The sequence below is a fragment of the Acinonyx jubatus genome, chromosome C1 (genome assembly GCF_027475565.1).
Source record: "Acinonyx jubatus isolate Ajub_Pintada_27869175 chromosome C1, VMU_Ajub_asm_v1.0, whole genome shotgun sequence".
NCBI classification, from domain to species: domain Eukaryota; kingdom Metazoa; phylum Chordata; class Mammalia; order Carnivora; family Felidae; genus Acinonyx; species Acinonyx jubatus.
Window position 1 is genome coordinate 124,444,778 of NC_069381.1, and position 16,482 is coordinate 124,461,259.

The 16,482-nt window shown below is 38.3% G+C and overlaps 1 protein-coding gene across 8 annotated transcripts in view; it reads right to left on the minus strand.

Moving 5' to 3' along the window:
- The window catches only part of MAP3K19 (mitogen-activated protein kinase kinase kinase 19), a 72,125-nt gene that overhangs the window by 12,964 nt on the left and 42,679 nt on the right, over window positions 1-16,482 (minus strand). For all 8 annotated transcript variants that reach the window (XM_053214940.1, XM_053214942.1, XM_027055895.2 and 5 more), the window contains 4 exons: window positions 13,983-14,079; window positions 5,893-5,971; window positions 4,641-4,891; window positions 771-814 (listed from right to left, as the gene is read on the minus strand). In XM_053214940.1, coding sequence (XP_053070915.1) covers window positions 771-814; window positions 4,641-4,891; window positions 5,893-5,971; window positions 13,983-14,079 — 471 coding nt within the window. The remainder of the gene's footprint in view (window positions 1-770; window positions 815-4,640; window positions 4,892-5,892; window positions 5,972-13,982; window positions 14,080-16,482) is intronic.

Consider the following 16,482-nt stretch of genomic DNA (forward strand, 5'->3'; position numbering starts at 1 on the left):
TGGCTTCGCCTCAGGTCATGATCTCATGGCTTGTGAATTCCGCCTGCATTGGGCTCTGTGCTGACAGCTCAGAGCCTGGAGCCTCTTCAGATTCTGTGTCTTTCTCTCTCTGCCCCTTCCCCGCTCACACTCTGTCTCTCAAAAAAAAATAAACATTAAAAAAAAATTTAGAAGTAGGTGAAATGCAGTGCAATCCCCCAGTTTTATTGCCTTGATGATTTTCTTCCATCACTGAAAAATAACTTTGGAAATAAAGACAGATTCTGCCAGTGCTAAAACATCTCCCTAGTAGCAGCCATTATTATTTTTTTAAGGCTAATAAACTCTAATAAACTGCTTTTTACAACACTAAGCAGGACCCATGCACTTTCTCAAAGGCTCATAGGATACAGAAGACACAGACAGTCGAGAGGTTCACAGGAATATTTCCAAAAGCTGTACTTACAAATGAGACAATTAGGAAAACCTTTCTACCACTAGGGAAAAAATTTACCTAATTTCTAGACATGCTAGGAGAAGACAAATTAAAATACGTCTAAAAGAGTTACTCACCTCATTATGTAGAGAACAGAAAACACCCCAGGAAAAAAACATAAATGGCAAACTAGCACTCTCCCAGAAGTTATTTGCGACTCTACAAACTATATAGTTTTCCAAGCTAAGCTGCTGAGGATTTTGGTTCTGAGTTCTTTGATAGAGTTTGTCTCTATCAAAGACAACAAAGTTCTTGGTTTTAATTCTTAAGTCAGAAATGCTAAAACTAATCTTACCTCAATTCTTCGGCTACTATACTTCATATCAGGAGTAGAAAACTCTATAACAAGAAAAAATAAAATAATTAGATATTCTTAGTAGTAGAGTGAACACAGCCAGCCTTAAGCCAGAGTTTGGAGATGGAGTGATCGTGATGTTGGTGCTAAGGTCTGAGGAAAAGTCAAAATTAATTTTTTCCTGTTGTAATCCATATGGAGTTGGGCATGGAATGATTACACAAAACTTTAGGCTACTGCCACTGAAGGGGGTTGTTGTTTTATATATAATGTCTTTTTTTTTAAGTTTAGTTATTTATTTGAGAGAAAGACAGACAGACAGACAGACAGACATGGAGGGGAAGAAAGGGAGGGAGAAAGAATCCCCAGCAGGGGTTCGAATTCACGAACTGTGAGATAGTGACCTGAGCTGACATCAAGAGCCAGAAGCTTAACTGAATGAATCACCTAGGCACCACTATAATGTTTTTATATACAGTTGACCCTTGAACAACACAGATTTGAACTGCATGCATCCACTTACATGTGGAATTTTTTTGATAAATACATTTGTAAGTATTTTATAAGTACTTACTATACTGATAAATAAGTACTGTAAATGTATTTTCATTTTCTTAATAACATTTTCTTTCCTCTAGCTTACTTTATTGTAAGAATGCAGTATATAAAACATGTAACATACAAAATATGTGTTACTTGACTGTTTATGTTATGGATTAGACTTCTAGTTAACAGTAGTAGTTAAGTTATACATGGATTTTCTACTGCACGGGGTCAGTGTCCCCAATTCCCACATTGGTCAAAGGTCGACTGCAAATGTATATTATATATATAACATTTATGTACATATGTTTATGTTTGTACTTATATTCATATTCATAATTATGTTTATGTTTATATTTATTTTTTTATTTTTCTTAGTATTTATTTATTTTGGAGCAAGACAGAGTGCAAGCTGGGGGCAGGAGAGCAGAAAGAGGGAGACACAGAATCTGAAGCACACCGCAAATCCCCACAGGGCAACGCAATGGGCACCAGATGTTTACCTGTGGGGAACCACCACAGGAGTGAACCCTGAAATTATGAGGCTTAGAAATTATACCAAGTGATTGGCACTCCAACCTATCCCTCTTTCCCAAGAAAGAGACCTTTACTATGAAATGTAAGCAAATATTTCCTGGAGAGAGGGGAAATGTGTCTCTGGGTTTTATAACTCTAGAATGTAAGCGAACAGCTCCTGAGGAAATAAATGTCTGAATCTCTCTGGAACAATAAACGAACTCTAATTTCTAAGACATGTTTATCACTCAATCATCTTTTAACCTAGTTTCCTACCGCTTTTTGGTCATAAAGCTTGGACTGTGCAGACATGTTAAAAATTCACGTATAATTGTCTCCCAACAGTTGTTTGAGCTCAAACATGGAGTAGATCATAGATGGGATATACTAGGTAGTGTAAAACCTAGTTGTCCTCTTACCAAAAACCCCACCCACCACCACAGCTTGAAGTTGAAGCCAAAAGCTCCCATGTGTCCAGCATCAAAGCAGATCACATAAATGGATGAAGTGGGGCAGATAGACAGTAGTGAGCTGAAGTGTGTGCCCCAACAAAAGGGACAGCCATTATTACCCAGTCCCAGGTGATGTTGTCCATTCCAGATGGATAATCTAATACTGCTAGATTCTCTAATTGTCAAGAGAAACCAGAGAGCTGCAGACTTTATGTGAAATTTCCCTCCCACCCCTTTTTTAAGTGCTGTGAAAGCCAAACAAAATATATCACAGGTCCATTCTAGCCATAGGCTGCCATTTTGAAATTTGACTTTGAAACAGACCTCTCTAAGATGTAGCACAGGTAAAGAAGATATTCACAGATGAAAAATGGTAACTAAGAAGAGGATACCAATAGGAGGAGTTCAAGCGTTCCCCTTAGCCACAGCTACCAAAGGCACCTCCCCCCAATTCTTTATGCATTTAATCAACAAATAGTAATTGAGTGCCTAATGAGTGACTGATACTGTCCAGAAGATGGCAATATGGTTGTGAACAACAAAGACAAAATCTTTGCACTCTAAAAGGTCATATTCTAGAGGCTGAGGTTTCCCTGTTGAAAAGATGCCACAAGTTAATACCAGAAATTCAAATGAATGGGCGCCTGGGTGGCTCAATCAGTTAAGCATCCAGCTTCAGCTCAGGTTGTGATCTCACGGTTGGTCAGTTCAAGCCCACACTGACAACACAGAGCCTGCTTGGGATTCTCTCTCCCTCTCTCTCTGCCCCTCCCCACTCGTGCTTTTTCTCTCTCTCTCTCAAACTAAATAAACTTGATAAAAGAAGAAATACAACTGAGTATAATGTATAATTGTGTGCATATGTATAAACTGATTTAAAAAAGAAAAAAAACGTTTCAAGTATTATAAATATTTGGATAAATATTATCCAGTGTTGGTAAGAAATGACATGAGGTAGAAAGAAACGCAAACATTTCTGGTGAGAATGTAGAAGTGAGGTCTGGCTTACAGGTAATTTGGCAATATATGTTGAAAGCCTTTTACAATGTGTATGAAATTCCAGTTAAAAGATCAAATGTACCAGTTTTTCTCCATTTCATAAACCTCACTAAAATGATAGTAAAGGAAAGTAAAAAAGAGTAAATTAAAAGGGAAATTAAAAGCCCAGAGGATAAGACAACAGATGAGCAAAGTCAAAATATTTTGGACAGTGAAAATTTTATGGATGAATAATAATTGATTAGTTGTCAGCTTTCTCTGTTCTGCTCAGTGCCTGCAGGGGGAGAACTCAACAAGAAGTAAGAACTCCAGAAAGGAGCAGGAATTGACGATACCAGGTACCTCTGAAGGTAAGGATGAAGGTAAGACTGGAACAAGGGGTTGCTTGTGAATCTGTGGAAGAAGTAGTTTCGCCATTCCCTGTCCTGCCCCATGAATCAGGAGTTGCTCTTCTCCATTCCTGGCAACTGGCTGGAAGTTTACTTTCCAGAGAGTTTGGAACAAAGATGCTAAGTAGCTAGGTATAGCTGAGAGTAGCAACAGGGTGCTGGAGTGACAATAAAAGGATAAAGGGGAAGTCTGCACATTGATAGGTGAGTCCCAGCCTTTCAACCCACAGTCAGGGGCTTGGGTTATCCCTGTCTAGGGAAAACTGGCCAAGAGAAAAATCTGTCTATGCACACTGACACCTAGGGACTCCCTCACTCCACCATCTAGGTCTCTCTATGCAATTTACCTGGAGCCCACAGCACTTTTTAGTACTGCCAAGAAACACAGATAGATGGCCATGGAACAGTGGATATGTGAGAAAAGTCTCTAATGTGAAAATACAGAGAACAAAACAAATGGAAAGAAAAGAGTTCAGAAAAAAAGAGACGACGAAAAACTATCATTAATATACTTCATGTGCCTTTTCTCAGGAAGCTACTGGAACTGCACCAAACTAAATACCTTACCCATACAGTTTCTCTGCTGTGCGATCTCTCTTATTGCAATAAGCCAAAAAATGCAACTTGTTGGATTACAGGTTTGTCCCCAGAGGCTTAGACCAATTGGTTTAGGACAGTAGTAAGCAAATATCAAAGACAGCATTGCCCTAAGAGGAATGTGCTAGCTAGTAAACAAGTCTTGGGCTAGAGAGAGTGGCCAACTCAAATCCTGGAGGAAAGCATCCTCCATGTAAGGCCCCAAGATTCCCACAGGTAAACATCAACCAAATGGGAGTTTGTGGTAAAGATTTTTCAAACACTGAAGAAAAAGAAAGATGATAGACAGATAGATAGAGATAGATAGATAGATAGATAGATAGATAATTTATCGACAAAAGGATAGAGAAATCACTCTAATTAAATGAACTCACCTTCAGATTTTCTTTGCTGCTCCTTCAGAAAGTGAGGAACATCTTCTCTGGCTACAGATGTGGAGATGTTTGGTTCTAAGCAAGGTCTTGGCAACAAAAAGCCCACATTTGCATCACAGAGCTCCTTGGAACTTTCCTCCTTCTTCTGACCCATGGTCAGAGTCTTTGTCCGGAAGTCCACCATGTGAATTTCATTTGGAAGAGAAACAGAATGTGCTTGTGCCCTTTCTTGATTCACTGGGGTTATCTGACTAGAAGGGAGGAGAACATGGTTTCATTCAAAACTCATTCCCTGTATCTTCTGGATCTCCACTTCTCAGTTTAGACTGAGATCACCAGAAAGCTCAGAGAACTATTTCCAAATGATGCTGCTGAGTGGAAGAGCTGTATTCTTCAAAGGACAAGACCTCTCCACCCTCCTATTCACTCCCCACCTCGTCTGCCTTCTGCACTCTACACTTTAGTTTCCCCAGCCCCTATTTCCTTAGAGAAATCAGGTGGGCAAAGTGCAGGCATAGATGATGCACTCTTTTACTTCTCCAAATGCTTTAACCAGCTCAGTACTTCTCAAACTATCTTTGGTAAAGGACCAGTTTTAAAATTTTCCAGTCCATTGTGGAATGAAACTGTTGTGAAACTTGTGTAATAAAAGTGAATTACTATAAGAATAAATCAAAAATAAAAAACATGAAAATAAACCCCAAGTTTTTCATTATCAGATCAGTAAATCTAAGATTACTTTGTCAAACTGTAATACAACTCTTTAAATGTTTACATTTTCGAGTTCTATCCTGACTTCATCATGGACTGGTAACAGGAGGACCACAGAATCACATTTTAAGTGGCACCGCCTCAGGGTCAGCAAACTATGACCCCTGGGCAAAATCTTTTTTTTTTTTAATGAAATTTATTGTCAAATTGGTTTCCATATAACACCGAGTGCTCATCCCAACAGGTGTCCAAAATCTAGTCTTCAGTCTGTCTTTGTAGTTTTATTGGACCATACTCCTTTGTTTTCATATTGTCCATGATGACATTCAAGCTACAATCAGAGGGTTGCCTCATTGCAACAGAAACAATATGGTCCACAAAATCTAAAACTGGTATTATCTGGCTCCTGCCACAATAATATTTATTACAACCTCTGCTTGAGAGTGTTTTTTGGGAGGTGAATTACTAAAAATGTAGGTTATCACACAAGTATCACTTCATACTTAAATTTCAATCTAACCTTTCAAAGTATATTCCTTACTTGTTTTCTTGTAAATCTTCTTGGCTTATTTCTTGGGGATAACTGACATCTCCTGGAAAAGTAACAATAATCTCAAAACCTATAGAAACACATGACAATAATAAAAAATAAGAAAGTAATGAATTCCAGTGGCAACTGGGAACTAAGTATTTTATTCCTGGTTAGTTAGCTAATCTATTTTTAATAATTACAGAATGTGGAATAGAATAGAGAGCCCATAAATAACCCACAATTATACAGTCAACTAATCTATGACAAAGGAGGCAAGAATATGCAATGGGAAAAAGACAGTCTCTTCAACTGGGATGTGTTGGGAGAACTGGACAGCTACATGCAAAAGAATGAACCTGGACCACTTTCTTACACCATACACAAAAATGAGCTCAACATGGATTAAGGACCTAAATGTGAAACCTGAAAACATAAAAATCCTAGAAGAGAGCACAGGCAGTAATTTCTCTGACATCAGCTGTAACAACATTTTTCTACATGTCTCCTGAGGCAAAGGAAACAAAAACAAACTATTGAGACTGCACCAAAACAAAAAGCTTCTGACAAGCAAAGGAAACAACAAAACTAAAAGACAAGCTAGAGAATAGGCAAAGATATGTACAAATGACATATCTGATAAAAGGTTAGTATCCAAAATATATAAAGAACTTATAAAACTCAACATCTAAAAGCAAATAATCCAATTAAAAAATGACAGAAGAGTTGGGGCGCCTGGGTGGCTCAGTCGGTTAAGCATCCGACTTCAGCTCAGGTCATGATCTCGCAGTTCGTGAGTTCAAGCCCCGCGTCAGGCTCTGTGCTGATGGCTCAGAGCCTGGAGCCTGTTTCAGATTCTGTGTCTCCCTCTCTCTCTGACCCTCCCCCGTTCATGCTCTGTCTCTCTCTGTCTCAAAAATAAATAAACGTTAAAAAAATTAAAAAAAAAAAAAGAATTGACATTAAAAAAAAATGACAGAAGACATGAGTAGACATTTCTCCAAAGAAGAAATACAAATGGCTAACAGACACATGAAGAGATGCTCAACCTCACTGATCATGAGGCAAAGGCAAATCAAAACCACAATGAGATATCACCTCACACCCATCACAATGGTTACAAGCCAAAAACCCATGGAACAACAAGTGTTAGGGAGGATGTAAAGGAAATGAACCCTCCTGCACTGTTGGTGGGAATGCAAAGTGGTGCAGCCTCTGTGAAAAACAGTACAGAGGTTCCTCAAAAAAATTAAAAATAGAACTACCCTACAATCCAATAATCACACTACTGCATATTTACCCAAAGACTACAAAAACACTAATTCAAAAAAACATATGCGCCCCTATGTTTATCGCAGCATTATTTATCATAGCCAAATTATGGAAGCAACCTATGTGTCCATTGATAGATGAATGGATAAAGAAGATGTGGTATATATACACAATGAAACTCGGCCATAAAAAAGAATGACATCTTCCCATTTGCAACAACATGGATGAATCTAGAGAGAATAATGCAAAGTGAGCCTGAGAAAGACAAATACCATATGATTTCACTCACATGTGGAATTTAAGGGAAAAAAATGAACAAAGGGAAAAAGACACAAACCAAAAAAACAGACTTTTAACTATAGTAATTCAAACTGATGGTTACCAGAGGGGGTGGGGTGGGGAGGGTGAGTGAAATAGGTGATCGGGATTAAGAGTACACTCATGATAAACACTGAGTAATATATAGAATTGTTGAATCACTATATTGTATACCTGAAACTAAAAAATAATAATAACAATAAAAATAATTACAGATTGGTATCAGAGTAATGCTGGCCTCACAGAATGAATTTAAAAGTTTTCCTTCCTTTTCCATTTTTTAGAATAGTTTGAGAAGAACAGATATTAACTCTTCTTTAAATGTTTGACAGAATTCAAACCTATGAAGCCATCTGGTCCTACTCTGATTTGTTGGGAGTTTTTGATTACTGATTCAATTTTGTTGCTGGTTATCAGTCTGTTCAAGTTTTCTATTTCTTCCTGCTTCAGTTTTAGGAGGTTATATGTTTCTAGGAATGTATCCATTTCTTCCAGGTGTCCAATTTGTTGGCATATAGTTTTTCATAATATTCTCTTATAACTGTTTGTATTTCTGTGGTGTTTGTTTTATTTCTCCTCTCTCATTTGTGCTTCTTTTTTGGGGTCCTTTCCCTTTTCTGTTTGATAAGTCTGGCTAGAGGTTTATCAATTTTATTGATATCCTCAAAGAACCAGCTCCTGGTTTCACTGAAAATACTAATTCAAGGGTATACATGCACCCCAATGTTTATAGCAACATTATCTACAATAGCTGAATTATGGAAACAGATCGAGTGTCCATCAACTGATGAATGGATAAAGAAGATGTGGGGTATAAATTACTAAAATGTATTGTAACTTTACAAATTAAGAATAATTTTTAGGCCATTAACTAGTCTTAGGGGAATGTTATTGGAATTGAATCAATGTGCTATAAAATGCAAGTAGCAATGTCAGAGACTTAAGACTGATGACTCAAAAAAAGTACAATATATGTTCTGTCAATGCCTTTTTGTTTAACCATTTTGTCTAACAATTTTATTTTAAATACTATATTCTGTGTATACAGGGCAGACACATTAATCAGGTGACATTGCTTTATTCGGCTCTGTAGATGTTGTTGATCAGTAATTAATTTCTGTTGTGAAGAATTTGTTAACAAATCCTGAATTTATGTCTGATGGAGAAAAATAAACACTGACCATATTTTTATACTTAAAAAAAAGATGTGGTATTTATATATATACAATGGAATATTAGCCATAAAAAATGAAATCTAGGGGCACCTGGATGGCTTGGTTGGGTGTCTGACTCCGGCTCAGGTCATGATACCATGGTCTGTGGGTTTGAGCCCCACATCAAGCTCTGTGCTGACAGCTTGGAGCCTGGAGCCTACTTCAGATTCTGTGTCTCCCTCTCTCTCTGCCCCTCCCCTGCTTTTGTGCATGCTCTCTCTCTCAAAAATAAATAAACATTAAAAAATTTTTAATTAAAAAAAATGAAATCGTGCCATTTGCAATGACATGGATGGGTCTAGAGAGAATAATGTTAAATGAATCAGAGAAAGACAAATACTATATGATTTCACTCATATGTGGAACTTAAGAAACAAAACAAATGAACAAAGGGAAAAAAAGAGAGAGAGAGAGAGAGGAAAACCAAGAAACAGACTCTTAAGTATAGAGAACAAACTGATGGTTACCAGAGGGAAGGTGGGTGGAAGGATGGGTGAAATAGGTGAAATGGATTAAGAGCACACTTATCATGATGAGCATTGAGTAATGTATAGAATTTGAATCACTATATTGCACACCTGGAACTAATATTATTTGTATGTTAACTAACTGGAATTTAAGTAAAACCTTTAAAAAATTACAGGGACATTAACCAGGGACTGAGTTTCAGCCATCTTTATATTTTTCCTATCTAGCATATGACGGGTCCTGAATCAATGCTTGCTTAAAGAGCAAAAAAAAATATGTAACAAAACTTTCCAGATATAAAATAAAGTTTTATGGTGAGCAATGTTTTCTCCTTAGATGGAGAAAACAGGCCCTCCTGTAAAGTGTAACTAATGACACCTACTTCACAGGACCATTGTGAGATTTAAATGAAATCATTTATGTTGCCCCATGGGAACTTGCCTGTTATATGAATTTTGGTCAACTCCTTTCTGATTCCATGGAATGATTCCCACTATAACCCTTAAGCCAGACGGTTCCAGCTTGTAGCATCAATGCTTGCTTATAATATAACATGCTAAATTTACATTTAAAAAAACTAGTGGGAACCATGCCACTTTTAAGATTTGTTCATCTATTCATGTTTTTCCATTCAACAAACTTTTATTAAGTATATGCCAAGCCCAACTCTTTGTGCTGAAGATACAGAAATAAACAAGGTGCTACTGTGACCTTAGTAAAGACAATAAATAAGAAAGCAAAGAGCATTTCAATGTAAACATTGTGATAGAAGTGTACAAATGGTGTTGTGGGAACACAGAGGTGTATGCTTTCCAAACAACCCAGTGCTTGTCCCAGTGTTCAGTCCTGTCTATGTATTTCTGAAGGCCATTTAGGGCATCTCCCTATGTCTAGGGGGGCTATGGTTTTAAATAGCCCCACTGATGGCATGCTAGGGAAGAAGTAGAGCAGAGAAGATAAAAGGGTATGAATCAGACAGATCTGGATCTACATCCCTCCTCTGCTTTTTATGGGTGATCTTGGGAAAGTTACTAAATAATCTAGCTTTGGTTTTCTTTATGTTTCTCAAATATGACAACATGATCGGATGTTCTCTGCTATTATAAAATAGCAGGGATCACATCTCCAAAAATGAGGTTTCCTTGGAATGGCCAATATATTTTTAAAATGTTTTCAAAGATGCTACCACCACGCTATTCAGCGACACAAAATAAGATGTTTGGAATTACAGAGCTGGAAAGAACTTAGAGATCATCTGATCCAAGCCCTTCATTTTATAGACAAAGAAACTGATAACCATGAGGTTGTGTGACATCATCAAGGCTGCTCTCATACTTGAAAGGAAGATGGATGTCTTTTATAATATTTTTGTAGCCATCTTGAAGTGCAAAATCCTAGCTGACATGTTAAAGTAAGAAAAACATACAGCATACATTCCTAATAACTAAACTGTCAGTGAAAAGGATAGTCTATACAAAGGCTAGCTGCAGTTAGTACTTTGCTGTGAAAGTTGGAAAACTGTGTGCAGCATATTCATGTGAACACATTCTTAAAAATGACTGTACTTTTACAATTATTGAGAACTAATAAACCTAGAATGTTTTTAAGCAAATTTAATGCGTTCAATAGTTTGTTAATTGGTTGATTTCTTTTTCAAACCAAGGAACAAAAGATACAATAAGCAAGTATAAGAAATACCTGCCCTTGCGGAAATTGTTCAAAGTTAATGGCCCCATCCTAGGGGTGCCTGGGTGTCTCAGTCAGTTGAGCATCCAACTCTTGATTTTGGCTCAGGTCATGATCTCAGGGTCGTGGGATCAAGCCCTGTGTTAGGCTCTGAAGTGAGCATGGAGCCTTCTTAAGACTCTTTCTCTCTCTCTATCCCTCTTCCCTGGTCGTGCTCTCTCCTTCTAAAATTAAAAAAAAAAAAATTAAAAAAAAAAAAGCTAATGGCCTCATCCTAATCGTTGGGTCATAAATGGAGGGCAAAAAGGTTATAGAATGTATGGACTCTGAAATCGACTGGGAACATACAAATGTTCTCCATTTTGTCTCTTCATTGAGCGTGAATGGTCATGGGAGCCTCTGAACCTACCAGGTTCCAGAACCACCAGGAAAGATGATGCATTGTCACATGTAAAAATAAAACACTTGTTCTTGAGTGCATCTTTCCACATAAGAAGAGGTAAAGTAACCCCATCAGAAAATATTACAGTAGAAAGAAACTAAGAGGCAGCATTTAAATATAGCCAGAAACAATTTCACAGAAGAGGTGAAAATGATATTCAAAGTGGGAAAACGATCATTAATTTGTTAATGTTAAGCCATTATTAAAACGAAAACTGAAAATTATCCCAGTCTAATTCATTCAACGAAGAAAAATTATTGCCTCCAGAAGAGTCTTACTCTCCTGTGTTTTCTGCTCGTTGTGTTTAAAATATTTTTAAATACCCTCTCCACATTTTTATAATTTCCTAAATAGTGACTCTCGACACAGGTTTTTTAAACATTTATTTATTTTTGAGAGCGAGACAGAGACAGAGCATGAGTAGGGGAGGGGCAGAAAGAGAGGGAGACACAGATTCTGAAGCAGGCTCCAGGCTCTAAGCTGTCAGCACAAAGCTCAATGTCGGGCTCAACCCCATGAACTGCGAGATCATGACGTGAGCCGAAGTTGGCCGCTTAACTGACTAAACCACCCAGGCCCTCCTCTATTATCTTTTAAAACCTTCTTCATTGCTAACTCAACCAGAGTAAATTCTGTTAGCTGCAGTTAAGAATCCTGATGGATACGCACTGCGTTAAAAAATTCTTTTAAGCCCAGTAATTTTAGTATATAGGTTCTTATCCATTTATGAAAAGAGTAACTTTACATGCTCAATGCAGTCTACAACGTTTGCATCTGATCATCGTTCTAGGAAAACAGCTGAGTGAGGAGTGCTAGAAGATTTTTATACTAAGGAAAAGGATGAAGGATTTTTAGGGGGCCATAAATTGTATTTACAAATTATCATCTATAAAAGCCTATAATTAAGCCAATGTGTACAGCAGGAATACTTAGTTGTTAAAGTCCGTGGGTGTGATCCAAACATTATATATATCTTATTGATGCTCCCTTTTGAATAGAATACAGTGAACAGAGATAAATTAAACAAATGTGTATGTCTGCAACAGAATAGATACTCATATGGCATATACATAAAGTTTTTATAAAGTGTGCAAGCATTTAAACATTAACAACTTCAAGTACGTTAGAAACGTGTAAATGGGGTTTAAACAGATTTATTGATACTTAAGATGAATACAGTGCACAATAGTGCCCCAGATGTTTTTATTTCACACTTGTGACTTAAGAATAACTAATAAAGTCTATGAACTATGAGAAGAAAATTAAACAGACACATAATTGTTTCTTTCCAGTTTGTATCCCAAGTTATTAAAGCTCAAATTTTAGGCAAGAGCTTAGTGGAGATGCTACATAAATGCTATGGCTCCTATACGAAAACCTTATAAAACATTATAAATCATGTAAAAAGAATTAACAGCAAGTCATCTCCAAACTGAGTAGAATAAAGAAATTATTTAACCTCTTGGAAGGTGCTTCGGACACAACTGTTCCTAGAACTCTGCTCTGAAATGTCTGAAAGTCAAAGTCAGACCACGAGGAGTGTTTGGAAGGAGGCCAGGATTTTTAAATTTTAATTAGATGTTTCAGGTTTCGTGGTGTTAATTATTTCAAATGTTACTAAATTATTCTCCGCTCTCGGCCTGGAGAAAGGAGATTCCAAGTGAGTTTGAGAGAGGCAGGAACTCCCCAGGAGAGGGCAGCATCACATAAGACGACAAAGGAGACAGTGGCTCGGACAGGAAAGCAGTGTTCGGGGAGGTTGACGGGGTTGCGGAAGAAAAGACATCCGAGAGGACAACCTCCCCGGGGTTTAGAAATGGAAGTCAGAAAACTGCCAGAGAGAAATTGGAACAGTGCTAATAAACGTTTAATTTATGAAGTTTAGGGACGCCTGGGTGGCTCAGTCGGTTAAGCATCCAACTTTGGCTCAGGTCATGATCTTGCAGTTTGTAGCAGCTCAGAGCCTGGAGCCTGCTTCAGATTCTGTGTCTCCCTCTCTTTCTGACACTCCCCACTCACGGTCTCTCTATCTCTCTCTCAAAAACAAATATTTTAAACAATTTTTTTAAATGAATAAAAAGAAGTTTATAGGTGAGTAGATGACAGATCATTGTGATTGCTGTCGAGACTATTTTCTGAGGGGAGAATCTGCAAATACCTTGTGGTCTGTTAAATGCAAAGGCTCTTAAGGATATGACAGGATAACATATTTGGAATGGGTGTTGTTCTGGAAAAATTCCAGACTTATATACTCATAGAATAAAGGACTGAGACTTGGGGCTTTAGTGCCTTGTTCAGTCTCCCATCTTTCCCTGAAGAAAGGAGCTTTGGGATAACAGCTGATGGAGAAATGCTTGATTCTGGAAGAGAACAGATCCGTGGAGCTGATAGAAGATTCTGAGAGGCAATAAACGGAGGGAAAGATGTTGTCAGAGAAAAAGGAAAGAGGCAGAGAATGGCTGGGTGAGCTGGAGCAGGGTGGAATCAAGAGAGACACATAAGAGAGATAGCCATTTGGGCCAGCAAGTTGCCAAGATGTGCTGATTGAGATAAGAACCAAAGGATAGGATGATGAGTGGGTACTCTTTCCCTTGTGCTGTTTTCAAGGTTCGGCACCAAGCACTACTGAAATTGGGGTGGTGGCAGGAATCCAAATAATCAATGTTAACTTTGTGAACGCATCAAGGACAGAAGCCAGATACCTTCTGTCCTGGGTTGCCAATCTTGTCCATCACCACTTGGATCCCCTCCTTCACTAAGCAATATGGAATGACTGCAGTCCTCGTCTTGGTCAAACTCCTGCAGTATCAGGAAAGAGTAACTCAGTTATTTAACATACTACTTTGTTGACAAAGTGAATATCGATTTTTCTAAGCTAAAGTTTCATACCATGGATTCTTTTTAAATTAGAGAAAGTATTTAGAACTAAAATAATGGGAAAAGTATCTGCTCCTGGAGCACCAGGTTTAGAGAGACGTGGACATGATTAATTGTATAACTGAAAATGAAGATCAAAGCTAAAACCACATAGACACATAGAAATTCAGTATTTTACACTTTTTTATCATGTCAGTGTCCAGGCTGCTAAGCTGCCACAAATTCCATCTGGGTGGGTAATTGGAGAGAATCCTTTGGCCACAGCAGTGAAAAACCCCAAATGAACGTGGTCTTTTCCATAATGCCTCCCTGGGGCATCATTCACAATTGGTGAGGATGGAAATCCCTGCCCCATATGGAAGCTACAGATATAACTCTGGACTGAAAGGAGGCAGCAAGCCTTATTAAAGTTTTCACTATGACATCTTTCTGATCTAATCATGGCACACAACCTCTCAAGGAAGGAAAAACTTCCTTTTTATCCTCTAGAAAATAATCATTATGCATAAAAAACATGGTAGAAAACCAACCTGATTTATGAAAAGTACTGCTCTCTAAATAAGTGTTTTCTTATTAGAATTCATTGTTGTTGACAGGTTCCTTCATTAGAAGTTGTTGCCGCTGGTGATTTTGCCCTATTTAATGTATCAAACGGCGACAGATGCAAATAGTAGTTAAAATACCCCATCATAACCCAGAAGTTACAATTAGCTCTCTGGTTTCTATGATCTGTTATCTATTACCACTATTTAAGAGAACTGTTGGATAAAGTCTTTGCCCTAGGCTCAGATGCCTGTCACACAGGTGGGAAGTCTATCATTCTGATATTTCATTCATTCATTCCCAATCAAGCTTGGGAAGTTTTCCACTTTGTTCATTTTAATTATCACAGAAAACAATCAAAATAAAATCCTTTATTTACGCTGCCATTAAAATATTTTAGGTATTCAGGGGCACCTGGGTGGCTCAATCTGTTAAGCGTCTGACTTTGGCTCAGGTCATGATTTCACAGTTCATGATTTTGAGCTCCGCGTCAGGCTCTGTGCTGACGGCTCAGAGCCTGGAGCCTGTTTCTGATTCTGTGTATCCCTCTCTCTCAGCCCCTCCCTTGCTCATGCTCTGTCTCTCTCTCTCTCTCAAAAATAAATAAACATTAAAAAAATTAAAAAAAAATTTTAGGTATTCAACTGTAATAACTTTATAGTCCTACCTTTTACATAGCTGCAGTACCTGCTTTTTAAAACTTTTTTTTTTCTAAGTAGGCTCCATGCCTAGTGCGGAGCCCAAAGTGAGATGTGAACTCATGACTGAGATGAAGATCAAGAGTCTGATGCCACTTTTTAAGCCACCCAGGTGCCCCTTTTAAAAGCATTTTATTAGGTTCCTGGGTGGCTCAGTCAGTTGAATGTCTGACTCTTGATTTTGGCTTAGGTCATGATCCCAGGGTTGTGGGATAAAGCCTAGCATTGGGCTCTGCACTGAACATGGAGCCTGCTTAAGATTCTCTCTCCCAATCTCCCTCTCTCTCTCTCTCTCTCCCCCCCCCACCCCTCTTCCCCACTTGCACTCTCTCTCTCTTAAAAGAAATTTTTTGGGGGGGGCACCTGGGTGGCGCAGTCGGTTAAGCGTCCTACTTCAGCCAGGTCACGATCTCGCGGTCCGTGAGTTCGAGCCCCGCGTCGGGCTCTGGGCTGATGGCTCAGAGCCTGGAGCCTGTTTCCGATTCTGTGTCTCCCTCTCTCTCTCCCCCTCCCCCGTTCATGCTCTGTCTCTCTCTGTCCCAAAAATAAATAAACGTTGAAAAAAAAAATTAAAAAAAAATTTTTTTTTTGTAATAAAGCATTTTCTATCTCCTGGCAAAGGAGGTACCCTGTCTCAGACCATCCTGGTTGTCAGTGGCAAAAAAGATATGGGGGCTGGTTTACCCTAATACTAATACTAGACTGTTGTGAATTTCACTGCTTGCTCTTTTCTGCATTTCAAAAATTCTGTCACTGTGTGGCAAATTTCTTCTCCTTTTCATGCATTTACAATGGTTGGAGGGGGGGTGTTCTCTTTTTAGATTATATAGAAATACAAAAAAGCATTTTTAAAATGCACTAGAGTGGTGCCTGGGTGGCTCAGTCGGTTGGGCGTCCAAGATCAAGCCCTGTGTCTGGCTCTGTGCTGACAGCATGGAGCCTGCTTGGGATTCTCTCTCTCCCTCTGTCTCTCTCTCCCAAAAGTGCTCACTCTCTCTCTCACTCTCTCTCTCTCAAAATAAATAAATAAAAATTTTTAAATGCAGTAGGAAAAAATCTGTCATCTTACAAATAAAAAAGCAAA